General features: G+C 32.4%; 1 protein-coding gene across 3 annotated transcripts; it reads right to left on the bottom strand.

The window, feature by feature from the left end:
• Positions 1-7213: 7213 nt before the first annotated feature.
• Positions 7214-20204, bottom strand: LOC100248648 (uncharacterized). 3 transcript variants are annotated; one of them, XM_010648123.3, is made up of 12 exons: positions 19983-20204; positions 19760-19846; positions 17782-17915; positions 16892-16950; positions 16760-16814; positions 16614-16664; positions 15884-15923; positions 9546-9586; positions 9364-9468; positions 8339-8386; positions 7906-8025; positions 7214-7550 (listed from the first exon to the last, which is right to left on the bottom strand). In XM_010648123.3, exons 1-12 carry the CDS (start codon positions 20029-20031, stop codon positions 7482-7484), a joined length of 858 nt encoding a protein of 285 aa, XP_010646425.2. In that variant the 5' UTR covers positions 20032-20204; the 3' UTR covers positions 7214-7481. The 3 variants fall into 3 exon arrangements, with proteins under 3 accessions (XP_010646425.2, XP_010646424.2, XP_010646426.2); XM_010648122.3 differs by having other exon boundaries at positions 15884-15935; positions 19983-20191; XM_010648124.3 differs by lacking the exon at positions 9364-9468 and having other exon boundaries at positions 15884-15935; positions 19983-20191.
• Positions 20205-21022: the final 818 nt, after the last annotated feature.

Raw genomic sequence — 21022 nt, 5'->3', positions numbered from 1 at the left:
TTTTGAGTCTATATGCATGTCAAAGTCGTCTTTTGATAAGGCGTTTCCACTATTTATTTAAATGGTCTTTTGCAAGACATTTTTAACTTGTATGTTAAAAAATTACCTTTTAAAAAATTAAATTTATATTTCACCGAAGTATTGCAATGGTTTAAGCTATTTTTATTGAATGTTTACAAAATCAGGTCAATCGTGAAGCGGGATGAGATAATGTCTATTATGAGATTACTCTGTTCTCATGTCTTAGATTTTATAGGGTGTATATAAATTATCATAGGTTTCTCTAAATCTATCAAAGTAGAAACATATGGCTATAAAAACCATATTAGGATAAAGATTTAGAGAAAAAGTGCTCATACATGTTATCTGAATGTTCTCATATCAAAATCCATCTGATGAAGAAGCTTAAAGAGTCCGAAGGTCTCGTACACCCAAGATCCTCTGCCCAATGACTCGAACTATAATCTTGGCACTCCAAAGTGTGGCCTTTGGAAGGGAGGAAGCTATAACTTTCTCTTTCTTTGAAAATGGAAGACAACTCTCACCAAAAGGGTTGTGGAAACCCTAAACCCCAAAGGGGTATTTATAGGGTTGGCTATTAGGCTTAAGTGATTTGATTCCATCAAGACTTAGGTTACTCAATTTAACCCAAAATAAACCTTGATTGATTAATTAAACCACATAGGGTCTTCTAATTAATCAAGTAGTCTAATCCAGAGACCTTATTCATTATCCCTTGTACAACTTTATGTAATTACCAAAACGTCCTTATGTATAAGAATGAGCCTATAATTAATCCAACCCTTACAAATTGTGTTATCATGATATATGAGCTCAAAACGGAGACCATTGGGACCCATAGGGGTACTGGTTATCTTATAATCCAATTTTGAAGTTGATTCAATATTCTGCTAAAAAAAATCAATTGTGCTCCAATACCTTATGTAAATAATAAAAAAAATGAGAGTTCGTGACTTACTATCCATTGCATGTAGATTTTCCATAAACTAGTGTTCGTAATTTAACAAAACAGTGTTATCGCTTATCAAGATTACATTTTAAATCCTTAAGTTATTGATCTCTCTTTGTGATCAATTGATATACTCTAACTTCAAGAAGCGTATGTCAAATTTCACTAAAGAAATTACTGTAGTTACATATTTTATGATCACATGTCATTTGGATCACCTAAAGGAATACACTGTCTCAATCCCATGAGATATCATGATACCTTTATTGAGAATTCCTATTGCCACCAGTCTCCATCAATAATGACCTAATCCATAGGGATATATGATCACTTTAAGGTTTCTTCCATAGGTCAAAGTCTTCTATAGATTTTGGCATAGATTCAATATCCTCTTAAGATTAAGAGTTCATGTAGTATAATAGTTTGGTAAATCATGACAATTGATACCCTTGCATCATGATTACCGTAAGTCTTATCCAATATGTATCATATATATTAGTGCATTCACCATGGGAAACTTATGCTGATAGCTAAAATAAGTCATCCATCTAATTAGAAGGTGATGCACTATAATCTCTATTGGATTACCTAAATCCATGAATTGACTATGGACAATTTATCTACTTATAAAGAACCTATAACTTGTATCTTCTGTGCAACTCTTAATGCATCCAAATCATGTACAATATAAGAAATATAGGTTAAATGCTCAAATCAATGTTAATACACTACTGAAAGGATAACAAAGGGACAATTAAGTTTACCTTTATTACATCATGTCTTGCCTTTAGGGTCCAATCCTAACAAAGTTATTTGTGAAGGAATTTTAGTGTTTCTTAACAACTCCCTTATTTGTTTCCCTTACCTAAGGATTGGGAACAATGTTCCTATACATTGACACATCAAAACCTCATTTGATTAATGTTTGAACCCACACACTATACAATTTTAGAACTTGCCCATCTTTGACGTTTACTCTACCAAATCAACTTGTCTTTCTATTCTTGTTCCTACTAAATTACTCGAAACATTATGAACACTTGTTCATATTCATACTATAGGAGTTATTGTCATTTCCACATTTGTACAAGGTATAAGGCACTTGTATTAATCATACGAGGTATTTGAACTAATTGTACAAGGGATGTACAAAACAACCCATTACGAGGGAATTTGAGTATTTCTTAACAATTCACGCTTCCCTACCCAAGGACTAAAAAAAGGTGCTCCCACACATTGACACATCACACCCTTATTCAATTCACATTAGAAATCACACACTAGATAATTATTACCTATCCCATTAATTGTGTACAAAACACATCTGATAGGACTTATTATCATTTTCATAATTATAGAAGATACTTGTACTAATTTTATAAGGAATTTGAACTAACTATAGAATGGGTGTTTTAGATTGTACCCCCTATTATGAATATCCATGGAAGTTGTTTGGATTTCTTATAAACCATAGGAAAAAAAATGTTTACACACTTTCACTCATGTCATATTTATTTTCTTTACATATAAAGCATTTATACTGATTATACAATGCAATTATTTTGATTGTATATGGTCGATACAATTTAAAGTAGTCCAACTTGAAAATTAGTTTCTAGATTGTATTGAAAGAAAAAATTTGACAAAAACAAAAAAATAAAAAAAAATCAAATTAATAAGACAAAAATTATTATTTGGAAATTATTGAACTAATAATTTTATTAAAATTTGAGATTCAACTCCTTTTGTTAAAATATTTTTACTAAAAGAACATAAGCCAAAAATTAGTATTTGGAAATTATTGAAGTAATAATTTTTATTAAATTTTAAGATACAACTCCTTTCATTAATATTACCTTTTTATTTGAAAAATCTAATATAAAAAATTTACTAGAAAAAATTTTGAAAAATGAAAGGATATATTTACATAATAATAGACTTTTAGTTACACCTTTTTAATTTTTATATTTTGATAGTTGGAAAGGTTAAATTTTAGGTTATATATATAATTTAAATTTATTTTTATTTTTCAATTTTATTTTAGTGTTAATAACATAACATTTCATTGTTGGTAATCTTGTTGAAAGTAATTAATGAAACTTTCATTAAAAATTAATATTAATAATAGGATTTTTAAAATGTAATTTTCATATGTTTGAAAGGAAGTACTAACTAGTTTTTTTTTTAGAATTTTTGTACATATTTTAGAATTATCATATAATATATATTCTCATTATACAAAATAAAAAAATAAAAAACACGTTGAAATCATTTTAAAAATAATAATTTCAATATCTTCGTTTAAAATTGTGTTTCAAAAAATAATTTAAAGTCATATATTGAAATAAAATTTTCAAATCAAGATTTTACTTTACATATGAGTTTAATTTCTCTGTTTTATCAATTTTTTTAAAAAATTACTAGAGAATTAAAATCCTAAAATATATATATATAACAAGTAGGATGCACCAAAAATGATACAACCTATTCATGCAATATAATTTTTTTTTCTTACAATTTCATCTCCTTTGGATGTAGTTTTGCACCACAACCTTATAAGGATGTTTATTGCATTATGACAAGATTAAATACTTCAACTTAATTATAAATTTTTGTTGACCTTTGGGCTGAATTTCATATCTTTTGTGGACTTTAGGCCCATTTCCAACTTTAGCAATTTCTAAAGCATAATTGTCCCAAAAAAAAAAAAAAAAAAGAAAATCACAATGTTTACTCTAATATACCAAAATAATAGGGTCAATCAAAATAAATGGGAAATTAAGTATCAGTTTAATTAATGACATTTAAAGACATATTTAAGAATGATTATAATAAAATTAATTTTAAATTCTACCACTTTTATTAGAAATGATTTTATGGACATTCCCTTAATATTTTGATATTATAAAAAAAAAACTTGCAATTTATTATATTTTTCAATAAAAATATATTAAATACTTGTTTAAAAATTACTTTAAATAAGTCTCTAAATTCTTCTACTCTTAGTTGGTAAAATAGTTTCTTTACATAAAACATTTTACTATTAAAACATTCGACAAGAAAAATTTATCACCTTTTAATAAACTAAAATGTAACTAAATTTGTAAGAGAAAATCAATGACCAAAATAAATAAATTAAAGACTATATAAAATAACCAACTTTTCTTTCTATTTTCATCATGTAAATGAGTATTATTATTAGTAAGACAACTAAATTAAATAAATGGTTTCCTTGAACTATTTTCCCTTGTAAATAGTATTTTAGTTTTCATTTTTAAATGCATTTTTACCAAACTTTTCTTCCTTGTTTAAAAGAAAAATGTGAAGGAAACTTTTTTTTTTCTCCTTTTTTTCCTCTCGCTCTCTCTCTTTTTTTTCTTTCATCTTTTTCCTTAGTATTTTCAAAAAACCAAATATATTATTAAAGTCCAACTTGAAATTGATTTTAAACCTCTTACAATCATCTCTTAAATAATTTTTCATATATAACCAATATTAATAAATTAAATAAAATATTATTTTTAAATATTGTGATTCATTTTTGTGAGTATTTTAACTAGGTTGGTAATTCCAAACAAAAATTCTCAAATCTCTCGTAACTCAAGTCTTCTAAATCATTTCTTAGACTAATTGTCTAATGAAGATCAAGAGGTTGAAAATGCTTAGAGGTCAAAATATGCAATTGAGGTGAAGGTGGATGTGAATCGACTAAGTTTTCAAATTGTTTTTACTTGAACTATTTTTTTCAAAGAGCCAAGGAGGTTTAGATGTCAATTTCTTTTATTAAGTGTATACGTGTCCTATTCCAAGATCCGTCTAGATTTTTGTAAGCTCAATCCACCTATTGTTGGATTTTTTTTTGTCATTGGAGCAAGGATTCTCTTTCATATTTGACCCGATTGTTTCTATTTTAGGGTAGTGAACACTAGCAGTTGATTTCTCACTCCCTTTGAGCTCTTTGACTTCAATCCAAATTGGGTATGTTTGGTTCCCGAGAAAATCCTCTTCATCTTGATTTTCCAATTGCTTTTCAATTGGATTTTCTTCAGAAATGAGTTAATTCATGTCATCCATTCATCTCTCACGTTCTCATTTGTATGGGTTTTGGTGAAAACCCGTCTTCTTCTTAATTGAGCTTCAAGAAGAGGTCATGATCAAGTTTAGAGTAGATTCCAAGTATGTTTCAGAAAAAAAAAGAGCGTGTAATTAAAATGAGAAGACACCAGTTAAGTAGTTCATGAAGGATTAGTGGACTTAAGCTTAGTAAATCCTTGTCCATATTAGTTATTCTTTATATAGGAAGCTTTTAATCATTGGTAGACCCATGGTTTTACTATCTCTCTCTCATTTTTCTCATTTGTTCATTTTCATTTATTGATCTCAATTTCATACTTGGGTGGACATATTGGATGGGTGAAAAAGGAGTAAAAATGTGTTCTATTATTCTTTGGAAATCTTGGATGATATCCTATTCAATTTGATAATGATGTCCAGCAATAATAGAAAATATTTTTAAGAAATGAATTGTTGTGATGAATTTTGATTAGGGAGTGTTGATTCATTTGAATTTGAACTGCATTTATTAAATCATTGGGATAATGTTGGTGCAATTATACTGACATGTGATTTTTATTTTTTATTAAAAAGTTGTTGGAAAAGAATAATATAAACCATGGGAAATTCTAAAAAAAGATAATGTGTGAAAAACCTCTTAAATTTATTTAAAAACACTTAAAATAGAAACTTCCACACAATTTTTTTTTCTTTTGATAAATAGAAACTTCTACACAAAATATAAGAACTTTCATACAAAAGTAAAATTTGCCTTAGTTCTTCAAAATAATTTTCAAAATTTTGAAATTTTGAGGAAGTTCCTTCAATTTTAAAAAGTGTTTTCAGCTACACTTCTTATGCAAGAATTTCTAAATTTTGTATAGAACTTTCTACTTTTAAAAACTAAAAATATATTCAAACATACACTTAATACTCCACTCTTCCAAATAATTAAAGGTTACTTTTAGAACTTATTACGCACATTGAAATCATGGCTTATCAAAACAGTTGACTGCTTATCGATACTGCTGAGTTTTCATTGAACACGACCAAAAGCCATACTTTTGAAACCATAGTTTAGTTTATCAAAACCAATTCAGATGAGTTTTCATTCTTAATCTGTCATTATCCACATCATCAAAGATAATAACCATTTTAAAATAGAGATTATTTTGCATCACTTTATCCTTGGTCAGCATTGCTAATACTGTGATTTTGCAAACATTCATAATTCCTTAAAGAGGGTCAGGATGAGAAGAAGAACACATGGCTATTTGAGCGCTTGGGAAAAAGCCATCGTTAGACAATTTATACCAATACTTGCTACAGAGTGGTTTTCTTCCTCCATCATGATGTACAGAGTCCCTAATATAAAGATCATCCCAGTGAATGAACGGCAGAATGTAAGGGCCCAAGCTTCCATAACAACCATGACTATATATGCACATGTCGTGGTTGAATGTGGTACTCTGATCAGTATCAAGGGCCCAAGCAGTAAGGCAAGATCTTTGTCCTATATATATAGGGTCCACATAAAAAACACTAATGACACTTCACACTAATGTGTTCTGCACATATCTTCATGTTAGATCATAGATGAGACTTTTGTTAGAGAAAATATTAACTTGAGATGCAACAAATGGGAAAGTAATTCCTATACATTAGGCCCGAGCGCTAAGGTGGTCTTGGTTGGGGAAAGAGGCCATACAAATTATGAGGGCCTGCCTAAGACCATTGTTTCTAAGAAGTCTAGTGCAAGGGAATATATAATCCCTAAAGATAGCTCTAACATTGTCTTTGTAGAGGAGAGCTATGGAGCTTAGATATCTCTGCTGCGCTGATGGCTCTTGGCATCAAGTAACTTTGTTTTCCCTTTTATGTTATATTTTTTCTTTCTGAGATTTTGATGCATATAGATTTCATATATAACACAACAGTATGAATCTGAATATATGGTATAATCAGAATACACACATCTAAACTAGTCTATAAAATTATAAGTTATGCAGTGTAACATTAATTTTTAACTTGAGTATGGTGAAGCCATTTATGGCGTAAAATACAAGATATATCGTATTCTTCATTATATTTGGGATTAAATACAAAACGATATCATACTCCCATGGAGATGAATTATAACTAGTATATTTCAGACTCAGGTACCATAAAGTGTAGAACCAACCTAAGATGGAAAGGTAACTGTATGCATGTATTACTTCAATCAGCATTTGTATAGCATCAGAGAAAGACCTTATCAAGCCTATCATCAGTTTTCCCAAACACACTCTACAATATGTTTTAATTGTCTCTGAATTCTAAATTATTTTTTTGAGCATGTGTAAAATTTTTACCTGTTCAATGATATTCCGTAAGTTGATTTAGCAGATTCCAATCTACTAGTGCTTGATTTTTCCCAGCCTTTGAAGTTGTCTGAGATCATGCAAGCATTTGGAGTTTGTCATACACATAGCTCCAGTCCTACCTTGTATTCAGTTCCACAAGCACATTTTATCTTGTGAGAAAGACCCTGAAAACAAACAGAGGCATCAAGGATCAGAGGGACATTTTCATATGGAAAAGACAAATTAACGAGTGTGGAACACTGTTTTTCGCAATATGAACACATCAAAGTTGTAGAAATCAATGAATTTAAACCTGATATAGCTTATTATTTCAATTTTCACTGATTCACTGACATGATTTTTCTGCCATTGCAAAGCACAATGCTAAATCAATTCTATAAACATCCAACTAGTCAAGAACTTTCCTGCTGGGAATAGAGCCATGTTGCCACATCCAATGGTCATTTTGTCCAAATATCAAGTGGCTCCTAAATTGTCTCTGTCATAAAATAAAAGGCAAAATCTGGTGAATGCATATACCTTCAGCTTCTCAATTTGGCCCTGCAGAGAGTGCAAATACTCTGCTTCTCCCGCTTTATCAGATAAAAGAGCATTGTATTCTTCTTCCATGTTCTTCATATCCATTGCCCTAAGCTCACACTACAGAGACACACCCATTAAAACAAATACATATATGCAGTGCATCAGTACAAACTATAGATGCATAAGTTACTATACCATGGTTAGCAATCTCAACTAAATAGATATTAATTCATTAAAACTAAACTACTAAAGTGCTTGGGCAGTCCAGATTTTCACTTCATTTTTTGGCCTATGAGGAAATAAATACAGAATGGACTCAGAACAAGCCAATGGGGTGGCAACATTGTTTGATACTGTTGATTTCAGCATTAAATAGGTGCAAACAATAAAACCTCCCTGTTCCAACTGACTCTATACATAGACAACTAACCTTAAAATTATTTATCTGACACTTCTCTTGCTCAATGGACTCCTTCATCTGAAATACCACAGGACTCAAGAATAGAAATCAAAGTAGTGCTTGAGGAAAAGAAAAGGCAGAACCAAACATTAGAATAATTTTATAGGAAATACATTACAATAAAATTAATACCTTACAATAATTTTATAAACAAATTATTTCCTCCTGTAGTTTTTTTTTTTTTTTTTTTTGGTGAGGGTCCATAGTACTGCCCTAATGGGTGAAGGAATGGAAAAAAAATGCCACAATACTTCAGCTTGAATCAAACTGTATTATCTTAGCAAACAACTATACAAACACTCTCAATTGCTTTTTTATATCCATGTGTGGAATATATTCACACATGCACTACAGCTTTTAAGAATTTTCAAAAACAAGAGACCTAAACACAGGCTCAACTAGGTCATGAAAATTCAATTCATCTACATCTCCAATGATGCAAGAAATAAAAGATATTTTTGGAATCGACATGGTAAAATAAAACTGCGATGAAATTAATGGGCTTCAGAACTCCTACATACTGAAAAAAGCCTGTCCAACTATGCCATTTCCTCAAACATCTATTGGTTAAGTTCCCACTAAAAATTGTCAATTTTGGTCAAGCAGTTCCTCTCGGTTAAAGAAGATTCAGTGCACATTATGCATTAGATCAATTAATATAAAATACAGTCATTAACCTTGTCCATTCCTTCATTTTCTTAATACATGAAAGATGCATTATTTTTTTTTTCTATTTTTTAAAAAGAATAGCATTACCAGAAAAGTCTCAATGGCAGAAAATATGTATAAGAACATTCAAACATTTAATAGACCAGACATTTGATATTTCTCATGATACAAGTGCTTATTGATGCATACACCAATCCTAATGCTTAGCTATTGTTTGTTTACTTGATAACCTATTCTATTGAAGTAAATTGAAAAATAAAATCTTATCCTATAATTTAAATAAGTATATAACTGAAATTCAAAAAATTGGGATTTAATAAGAGAACCTTGCTATTCTCCAAAACCAGTTTGGGTTTCATTTGTATGATATTATCAAGCTTAGCTTTAGCTGACTCCAACTTGGCTAGTAGTTGCTTATTTGGTTCATATCCCTGCAACTCCAAGGATATTTTTAAGACCACTGTTCCATAACCCATAGAACCAAAAGATCACAGCATGATGTTTGTACCTGGCTGTCTATGATTAGGTGATCCTCAATGCTAAAATTCCCTGCAAGTAAAGTTCATGAATATATGAGGCAAATGTGGATATCCAATATCATGTACAACCTCTCCATCAGTATCCTGGTTTCAGATGACTAATCAAAAGTGTTGAAAGATTACGGTTTTTAGTTAGTTTAAATTTGTGTATTTAATAAAAGATCATATCAGATTTGTTTGTTAGACAACTATCTTATCTAATTAAGTTGTTTATTTTTAAATTTATTTTTCTGTTCCTAGATTTCAGGTCAGCCAAGAGGTTATCTCTAGCTTCTGTTTTACATATGTTGTAACTCTATAAATTAGGGTTTTATGCAGTGGAAAAATAAGGTTGAATAAAAATTAATTTTTTCAACTCAATATGGTATTAGAGCACTATTTGATTTCCTAAAAATGGTTATCATCCATGGTTAAAACAACAATGACTGGCCATGCTCGTGATGGAACCTCTGAAGTATCCTCTGAGACAATTACCCAACCATCCAACTCTGTTTATGCCAGCAATATTGCTGAATCTCACACCTTGCAGATTACCCAACATAAATTAAATGGGACCAATTATTTGGACTGGTTCCAATCCGTCCTTCTCATCATTCACAGCAAGGGACGACTAGGCTACTTAACAGAAGACTCTCAAAAACCAACAGCAACTGAACATGGCTATCTCACATGGGAATCCGAGAATTCCATGGTGATGGTTTGGCTAGTCAACTCGATGGAACCTAAAACAAGGTGGAATTATCTATCTTACAAGACATTGAAAGAGATTTGGGACACTGCCAAGGTTATGTACTCAGATCTTGGCAATGTTTCTCAACTCTTTGAACTACAATCTGAACTCAAGGAGAAGAAGCAAGGTGATTCCATGGTAACAAATTATTACAATACCTTGATCAGTTTGTGGCAAGAGTTGGATTTGTTTGATGATAACACTAGAGCTTGTCCTGATTGTAGCATAAGATATATCAAGAAACTAGAGAAAGAAAGGTTGTTTGCTTTTCTCCATGGTCTTAACAAAGACCTAAATGAGGTCCATGAATGTAGTTTGGGAACAAAACCCTTGCCAGGGATTCAAGATGTCTTTTCTAAAGTTAGATGGGAAGAAAGTAGAAAGCGAGTAATGCACAAAACCTCTAAGGATCCTTGCTACAAAACTCTACTTTTGTCACAAAACATAGTAGTTCAGCCTCTAGAGAGCAACGTCCAAATTATGGAGAGAAGCGTCCAAATTCTGGTGAGCAGTGTTTGACTACTAACCAGAGTGGAGGTCGACAGAATAATCGTGTATAGTGTGATCATCGTTAGCGATCTAACCATAGTCGAGAATATTGTTGGAAATTACATGGGAAACCAACAAATTGGCAACCAAGAAAGCAAGGTGATGGAAAAGGATACCATGCCACGGTAGAGGACAACAAGCCACAAGGACATTTTGCTTTTACCACTGAGTAGATGACAAAACCGCAGCAACTTTTCATGCAGGCACAATACCAGCAACACAATACTCAACCTAGTCCTACTTCCTCTTGTTTTATAGCCCAAAAAGGTAGCTTCTCATCTGCCCTGACCACAAAATCAGCAACTATTGAGTCACGAATAATTGACTCTGGTGCATCCGACCACATGATGGCCAGCCATGACCTATTTACTAATTAAACACTATGCCCTAGGACTTTTAAGATTCGAATTGCTGATGGCTCCCTGTCATCTGTGGTTGGCAAAGGAACAGTGTCCATTTTACTTAATACAACACCACACTTAGTCCTCCATGTTCCTAGTCTTAGTTGCAATTTGGTTTCAATTAGCAAATTAACTAGGGAGTTGCAGTGTGGGGTTAAATTTTTCCTTTCTTATTGTGAGTTTCAAGATTTGCATTCAGGGAGGACGATTGGTAGTGCTAAGGAACATGATGGTTTGTACTACTTAGAGGATCACAAACAAGTTGTGAATAAACAATGTCAAGCTCTAAGTAGTGGATCTGTTCTGATTCCCACTTCTATTTCAAATAAGATTATGTTATGGCATAAAAGACTAAGGCATCCTAGCTTCTCTTATCTAAAAAGAGTATTTCCCTCGTTATTTCAAAATAAAGATCTAAATTTATTTTAGTGTGAGATATGTCAATTAGCCAAGCATACACGAGTTGCATATCCCATTTGACCTTATAGAATGTCCAAACCGTTTTCAATAAATCATAGTGACATTTGGGGACCTTCAAAAGTAAATAATATCATAGGGCCTAGATGGTTTATCATTTTTATTGATGATCACACACGTCTATGTTGGGTCTTCCAACTTAAGGAAAAATTTGTTATTGAGTCCACCTTCCAATTTTTTCACCAAATGATCAAAACCCAGTTTCAAACCCACATACAAATTCTACACACAGATAAAGGTCGTGAATACTTTAACTCTATCCTTGGGACCTACCTTAAGAATAATGGAATTGTTCATCAAAGCACTTGTGTCGAAACCCCACAACAGAATGGCATAGCTGAACGAAAAAATAGACATTTATTAGAAGTTGTCTGTGCCATAATGTTCACAAATAATGTCCCTAAGTTATTTTGGGGAGAAGCCATCCTCACTGCCTCTTATCTTATAAACCGTTTTTCATCTAAGGTTCTCCAATTTCAAACTCCCTTACAAATCCTACTCCAAACCTATCCTCACACATGATTAATCCAAAATCTTCCCATAAAAACCTTTGGTTCCACTGTCTTTGCTCATGCCTCCACTAATACCAAGCTTGATCATTGAGCCACAAACTGCCTTTTTCTCGGATATTCACCATTCCAAAAAGGATACAAGTGCTACTATCCTAAAACTAGAAAACTGTTTGTCACCATGGATGCTACTTTCTTTGAGGACCAACCATACTATCCAAATCCTTCTCTACAAGGGGAGAAATTAAGTGAAGATTGTCTTTAGGATTTCTTAACTATTCCTCTTCCAGTTTCAACCGGGTCACCAAATTTGTCCAAACCTCTAGCTGAGTCAATTATGCCACTAACAATTATGGAAAATATAGAAACAGAGCTAGGAACAGGAGGAGATCAGCCCATGCTCAATCACCAACCTGAGACTCCTTCACATCCTGAGACTCCTTCACATTTGGGATTTGTTTCCGATTTAGTCTTTTGGCAGTGCTCTTGGATTATGGAAAATGCAAAAATAGAACTGGGAACAGGAGGAGATCTGTTCATGCTTAATCACCAACCTGAGCTCCATGTTTATTCACGAAAGGCAAAGCATCAGGCTCCTTAGGAAGTACCTGCTATCACACTCCAAGAGCACTGTCAAGAGACTGAACCGAAAACAAATCTCAAATGTGAAGGAGTCTCAGGATGTGAAGGAGTCATAGATTTCCCAGGCAGTCAACAAGAAGATATGTTGCAACAACAAAATGACTCAGACTTGGACATTCCAATTGCAGTCAGGAAAGGTATTAGTTCATGCACAAAGTATCCAATATCCAACTATCTGTCCTACAACAACCTATCTTCATCATATCGGGCTCTAAGTGAAAAAATTACAACTGCAGAAGTTCCTACAAGGATTCATGAAGCTCTAAAAATTCCCGAGTGGAAAGCTGCAATTATGGAAGAGATGTAAGCTTTAAAAAAGAATGATACTTGGGATATTGTGGGTTGCAAATGGGTGTTCACCATCAAGTATAAATCAGATGGCAATATAGAAAGATACAAGGCTTGACTAGTGGCCAAAGGTTTTACTCAAACCTTTGGTGTGGATTATAATGAGACCTTTGCTCTAGTTGCTAAGCTCAATACCATTAGAGTACTGTTATCACTAGCTGAAACCTTAAATGGCCACTTCATTAGATGGATGTGAAGAATGCTTTCCTTAATGGGGAACTTGATGAGGAAGTGTATACGAACTTACTCTCGGGATTTGATGGGGGTTATGAAGGTAGAAAAGTATATAGGTTGAAGAAATCTCTCTATGGATTGAAGCAGTCACCAAGAGCTTGGTTTGATCACTTCACAAAGTCTACAAAGAAATATGGGTACAATCAGGGATAGACAGATCATACATTATTCTTCAAGCACTCTCAAAATGGGAAAGTGGCTATTCCAGTAGTGTATGTAGATGATATTATACTTACAAGAGATGACCTGGAGGAATTAGTACGACTAAAAGGATTTTTAGCACAAAAAATTGAGATCAAGGATCTAGGTCAATTGTGGTACTTCTTAGGCATGGAAGTGGCTAGAACAAAAAAAGAGATTTCTATATCCCAAAAGAAATACGTAATTGACTTATTAAGGGAAATATGCATGCTTGGTTGCAAACCATCTAAGACACCTATAGAATGGAATGGTAAGCTAAGAATGAAGGCATGTAATCTAGTAGATAGGGGGAGATACCAAAGATTGGTTGGAAAATAATATACCTTGCTCACATAAGACCTGACATAGCTTTTGCAGTGAGTTTAGTTAGTATATGCATGACCCGTTTCAAGAACATCTAGATGTTGTGCATAGAATATTGAGATACCTAAAGACTACACCTAGAAAAGGGATATTATTTGGAAAAAATGAGAAAGGGGGTGTGGAGGCTTATACAAATGCAAATTGGGCAAGTTCTATAGATGATAGAAAGTCAACAACAAGATACTGCACTTTTGTATGGGGAAGTCTACTCACATGGAGGCGCAAGAAGCAGAATGTTGTGGCCCGAAGTAGTGCAAAAGTTGAATATAGAGCACTAGCACAAGGAACATGTGAGCTAATCTAGCTTCAAAGACTATTGGAAGAACTCAAGATACCAGGTGAGAAACTCATGAAGCTTTTTTGTGATAACAAAGCTGCGATTAACATTGCCTACAGCCCAGTTCACCATAGCCGCACGAAGCATGTAGAGGTGGATAAACATTTCATCAAGGAAAAGATTGAAAATGGAGTGATCTGCATGACTTATGTATCAACCACACAACAAATAGGAGATATACTTACCAAAGGACTATCCAAACAAAGTTTTGAAGATTTGGTAGACAAGTTGGGAATAATAGATAGATATTCACCAACTTGAGGGGGAGTGTTGAAACATTACGTTTTTTAGTTAGTTTAAATTTGTGTTATTTAATAAAAGATCAAATCAGACTTGTTTGTTAGACAATTATCTTATCTGATCAGGTTGTTTATTTTTAAATTTATTTTTCTGTTCCTAGATTTCAAGTCAGCCAAGAGGTGATCTTTGGCTTCTGCTTTACATATGTTGTAACTCTATAAATTAGAGTTTTATGCATTGGAAAAATAAGGTTGAATAAAAATTATCTTTTTCAACTCAATAAAAAGGAATAAGTAATTGTGCCTTAATTTAGGTCCCTGACATGGGTACCTTTGAGTCTTTTACCTAATAATAGCAGATAGATCAAGTAAAATAGTCAACTAGCCCTCCTCATATCTGAGTTTCTAAAGATAATCAATTCACAAACCAATCCCACAGGCCTCAGTAATTTTACTGATTTCTACAACAAAATGCTGGATCACAAGGACTCTTCATTGTCCTGGGATCTCTCTGTGTGCCCTGGAAATATGATCATTGGATGGCCAGGACTGCAACTTGTCTAGAGATGTTGAATGCTTGTCCTACATCTCTAGACTAACTAAAAGAGGAGACATATCCACTTCTAACCTTGCTCTATACCTTTTGCTCCCTTTCACTCTCTGGACTGTAGGTATTCTGTTTTTCGTTCTTTTTCTACTTATAGTTATGCTGATATACATAGTCGTTGAAAAGATCCCTCATCCTTATTTTTTCTTTCATTATGGAATGATATGATATTATTGCTGTTTCTTATCAAAAAGCATTCTTAGCCTGTTGACCCCATGACCAACAATTTTATCACAGAAAAAGGGATAATTAATGCTCTACAATGCACCAAGCCTCATGTCAACCCTCTAGCAAATTCAAGTATAACATGCCCCCATCATGCTGGAAAATAAAAAGATGGTGCTTCAGCTTTTTCCTCATTTTTAAAGTTCTCCAAAATCAAGTGCAATTTATAGCAGGTCAAAAGGGAAAGACCCTTTTTTTCATTTAATGAGTTTAAAGTACAAGATCAATGAAGATAATCCTTTTCTTCCAAGTGACATTTACACAGTTAATCGGGCCTCCACGTGGCAATTGAAACTGCAAACTACTAAGCAAAATACACCACAAAATTAAAGATCAGATGCTCTTTGCAATAATGGCCATAAAATCTTAAACAGTTGATTGTAAAAGCCATCATGAATTAAGAACTAGAGCAAGAATACATATCCAAATAAATCAGACATCATACCTTCAGTATCACCTGTTTGCTCATCAATTTTAACCTTGACCTGCATGAAATTCTAGTCAACATGAAAAATAAAAACTCAAGTGTTGTGAGGGCAACAGAAAGATGAGGCACATTAAACACCTAAATAGTCATTTCTTCTTCAAGAGCCAATCATACAGTTCATTATAGACATAAAACACAGTCCAAATTCCAAGGAAACTATAACTTCCCAACGAATGTAATAGCTAATAATCTTCAAAACACTAAAATCCAAATTCTGAAACGGTAGTTCAGTAAAAGTTACATAGATAAATATAAACTAGGAATATTAATTGATGGAACAGTCTAAATAACTTAAGACTCAGAGGAGTTTTGTATTGAACATTTAACTTCAGAGAAATCATAAGATCCAAAGGAAAATCAGGATTACATTTAACATAAAAATAGCACAAAACCCAATTGGCTTGTCACTTTTAAAATGTTGGTTGGCTAGTATTCCATCAAGGGTGAAGTATTACTCTTCAGCCTCCCACTTTAATTTTAGCATTTAAAGACAACATAAGACAGCATTTGCAAGAGAACCTAAACAGATGATATATATATATATATAAATAAATAAATAAATAAATAAATCAATAAACAATATTCCAGTTCTTCAGACTTAGCACCGTTAGCTAGTGATAGAGTCCATTGTCAAAAAGAATTTTTGTTTCTTATTAAAAAGGAAAATGTAAAATAAGTATGAAATTACCAAGCTACAGTCTCCAGCTTCTATGGTAAGTTTGTGAGTATTGATCCAATCCTACATTAAACAGCAAAGAGACCCTTATTTTGACATTAGAAACGATGAACATAAAAAAATTTAAATTCTTTTTCTACGTCAAATTGGAATCAAACCTGTTGTTCTTGTAATTTGCCATTTATAGCCTCCGCAACCTTATTATAATAAGTGCTATTACAGTAAAAAGGGTGACTGTTATACACAATGTTGGGTGCACTTCCATCATTTTAGTTTGCAATTCAAATCACCTTTTCTCAATGACTTTGGCAGACAAGCTGACTCTTTCTTGTTGAATAAGCTCCAATGTCTGTATGTCATAAAAAATTAAAATTTAGAATCTTAAGAAAGGGAAGGAAATACCAAGCAATAAAATATAGACTTTTTTATAGGAATGCAAATTTATATATACAGCAAAAAAAAAAAAAAAAAAAAAACCACAGTACACTACACAGGAAGAAAAAAATATAAGATTAATTAATCATTTTACCACCTTAACACACTTTTTGTCAAATTAACATTATCATGTATATGACACCACTTATTTCCAACCTAATTCTAATATTAAGGCACAATACAAGGCTGTGAGCACTTGGTACTCTGAAATAGATCTTTCCTTTTAGATATAATCAAATGCTATGTTGACAACAAAGTTCCCTCATTAATAGGTCATCAACACCAAACATTTCCCCTCATTTGATATTTGTTGTTTATCTGTAACAGATAATATAACTTTCGGATTTACCACAGGAACATCAATTTCTTTTTCCAGGTGCAGTTCAAAGTTCTAGGGGACTGTGCTGACCTTGTTATCCAGATCAAATGATCATCCATGTGTATATTTAAAAATATGTCAATTTACCTATCATGTATTGACTATAGGAAAACAGCTGCTCATTTGTTCTAGTTAAAGTATGAGCAAGGATACCAAGTACAACAGAAGAATCATACAAAGAACCAATAAAGAACAAGATTTCAATTAGTATAGCATCCATAAGACTGAAAGCACCTATTCTGTAATCCATGCTTCTACTGGAATCAGCTAAAGTTAACAGTCCTTAATATCAGAAAACAAGGAATTGATTGAATGGAAGAAGGGGATATCAGTTTGAATAGCCAAGAAATAAAGAATACACACAACCTGGGTAAGGGTAGATGAATCGGATTCCAATGTTGCAATTCTTTTCTGTTTTGCTAAGATCTGTGAGCATATCCAGTTTTTTTCCTTCACCATCTGATTGGTTTCCTCTTTGAGCCGGCCTGTCTGGGATTTTGCTGCAAACATAATTGCAAAGAAGTCATTAAATCCATAGTACAACTCCAACAAAAGAACTTTTCCATATATTAATTCTACAAATTTTTAATTGAATTTATCCATTGTACTTAAATAAAGACTGCTGTATTATTTACTGAAATAAATTAATTCATACAAATAATATTTTGAAACTACTTTTAGAACCTTAGCTTTTAAAGAAGAGAGAAAATATCTATAAAGCAATGATTCTATGGATTCCTAAGAAATTTTGTTTTGAAACCCCCAACCCCACATTTAATAAGAAGCACCAACTAATATCCTGTGTCGTTAATTTCCCTTTTCTATTCTTTAAACAAAAACAAAGCAAGCAACAACCTAGGTAATAGGAAGCTCAAGCAGGAGCTCACTGAGGCAGTCCTTCAATTGGTGACTTACCTAGATCATTAACTATGGAAGAAAATATTAATTGACCTAATCTCATGAGTCATGATATAGTATAAGCATAGGTAAAAACAGGGAAGTATCTCAATATCAAGCATTTGAACCTATCTCGGCACCATTTCTTAGATACATGAGACTCACAAGCTAAGGATTAAAACCCAACAATTAGTAAGCCCCTTGAAATATCAAAGCTTAAGTATCTAGAATGCTTTTGTTCACTTGATCTAATTTGATTTTTTCTCATGATGAATTAAAATTTTCAAAATCATTTAGAACTCATTCTGTCAATGCTCTGATACTAGCAATCTGAATATTCCGCACATAGTTGAGCATTGACTGAATGCAGCACAAACCTGAAAGTGAGGAGTGGAACAGTATAAGCCTAAAACTTATTACACGAACCATCAGTATTACATCATGCCCTAGACCTAGAGCTGTTAATCCTGCTTAGAAAAGCAGCATCTAGACAAACAACCAAATTTACAGCTTTGGACTTGCATTCGCATTTTGGCAATTTTTTGTTACTCTGGTCCAATGTCCATTATATTTGGTTAAACAGGCAGTTGCACAGACAATGAGAAACACCAGTCTGTAAGCTGCTCAGTTATTCATATACCCAGAATCAGTTTGATTGCTAGTCAAGAGACCAGAAATCAATAACTCAAAGTTTAAAAGTTTAATAATGTTCAAGCCAGGATACACAGAACTAACTGCAGTTTTGTTAATTTTATATTAGGTCCAAACTTGGCTTGGGCTCATGATAACCTAAGTTGCTAAACCAAAAACCCAGAAGATCAAGTGTGCTTCAAACCACTAGGCATTGTAATCATTGAACCAAAAATCCAAAGAAAAACTATCATTACCTTAAACCTATGTACAAATCATTAATTTAAACACAAGCATTAGGCTAAAATGAAATGATGCAAACCACCATCCTTGCTTACTCAAGCTTCTTTTATGGAAATGGGCAGCCTAAGGCTCTCTCTCCACATCTGAACAGAAAAATTAAGCTTTGCACATGCTTGAGCCAACCAGACGAAAATATTTGAGTTGGCCTCTGAGTTTTGATCCATAAAAGGACATATCATTTGAAAATTTTCGATTGGTTCACACAATCACATGCTTTTTATGCACCTAGGTATTGAAATAAAAGTCTTTAACATAATCCAATCTATACTTGGGACATTCACCATCTTTTTTTCAAAAAATGAGGAAAAGAACCAATAACACCACACAGTTTCGGGAAAATAAATGAGAATTACACCTAGCACTTATATAAACACAAGGAAATTTGACGCTTAGTGTCACAAAATCCAAATATTTTATTTCAGAATTCAAGAACACAATTCAAGAAAAATAGCCAAATAATTCAGAACTTCCAAAATGACAATCAGAGACTCTATACACAGAAAGAAGAGAGAACCTGAGACAAGGTCGGTTTCGAGTGTGTGAATGGCGGTGATGCGCATTTGCTCTTCAACTGAGATTTTGGCAGCTTGATCCTCAACGTCTACGCCATTCCAATCAAATGTATCACAAAAATATATATATATATATATATATATATATATATATATATATATATATATATATTTGAATCAATTACCAGATAATATGGTATTTTAGAGAGAGAGAGAGAGATGCACCGTTGATTTGAGATCGCAAAGTCTTAACGTAGTGCAAATACCCATCCATCTTCTTCACTTTTTCTTCAATAATTATGAAGAAAACCAGAAAAAATGTGTCTCAGATTCTTCCGCAATTTCACAAGTTGAACGAGGAGAGGAGGGACTCTAGAAAGTTCTCGAGAGAGAAACGAGACGGCCTGTGTAGCGAGGGAGAGAAGGCCCTCCAATTTGAATTTCACTGACTGGCCGTTTGGAAGGGAAGAGCCGTCCTTATACTGATTTGATGAGGGTAAATTCGTAATTTTCACTTATTAATTAAAATTTCCTTTTAAAACATTTTGAATCGATGAATTATCACTTCCATCATTTCTGCATTTAAGTCTCAATATTTTATAATAAGCCAATGTTATTGTTTTATATAAAATTTTTAATATCTTAAACTTTTGCAATATAAAATTATTAAATTAAAATAATATTTTAATACAAGCATTTAAAATATCTAATTGTTATAAATGAAATGGTGAATGCTACCATATTATTATAATAAATGTTAATTAAACATTATTTATGACTTCCATGAATTCAACATTAATGAAAGTCATTTGGAGAGCTTATAAAAAGGCTTCTCATCCTCCGTAAAAGATGCATCCCGAGTAAAAAAACAATCTCTATTTCTCTCTCATTTTCTGTCTTATTCTTTTTTTCTCCCATTCTCCTTGTCTTTCATTCGGTCAACTCTCTCAATTATCTTCTTTGATTCTTTCCTCTATATCATATATTATTATCAAAGTAATATATATTTGTCTTTACTTTTATTTGTGTTGCATTTATTCTCGTTTTACAACATATTATTAACACAAATTGTTCTAAAGGTAATTTTTGTATCTTAAACTTAAAGTTGTTTGTATAGAATAAATTTTAAATATTTATATTACTATTTATTTTGTTTATTTAAATTATGTTATATATGTCAGAAGCTATAAGAAAATTATTTGGTTTTGATTATAATAAAAAACTATACTACTATTATCAATTTATTGTAACTGATTATAATAATA

Source organism: Vitis vinifera, chromosome 7 (genome assembly GCF_030704535.1).
Source record: "Vitis vinifera cultivar Pinot Noir 40024 chromosome 7, ASM3070453v1".
Classification (NCBI taxonomy): domain Eukaryota; kingdom Viridiplantae; phylum Streptophyta; class Magnoliopsida; order Vitales; family Vitaceae; genus Vitis; species Vitis vinifera.
This window is presented reverse-complemented; position numbering and strand designations above follow the sequence as displayed.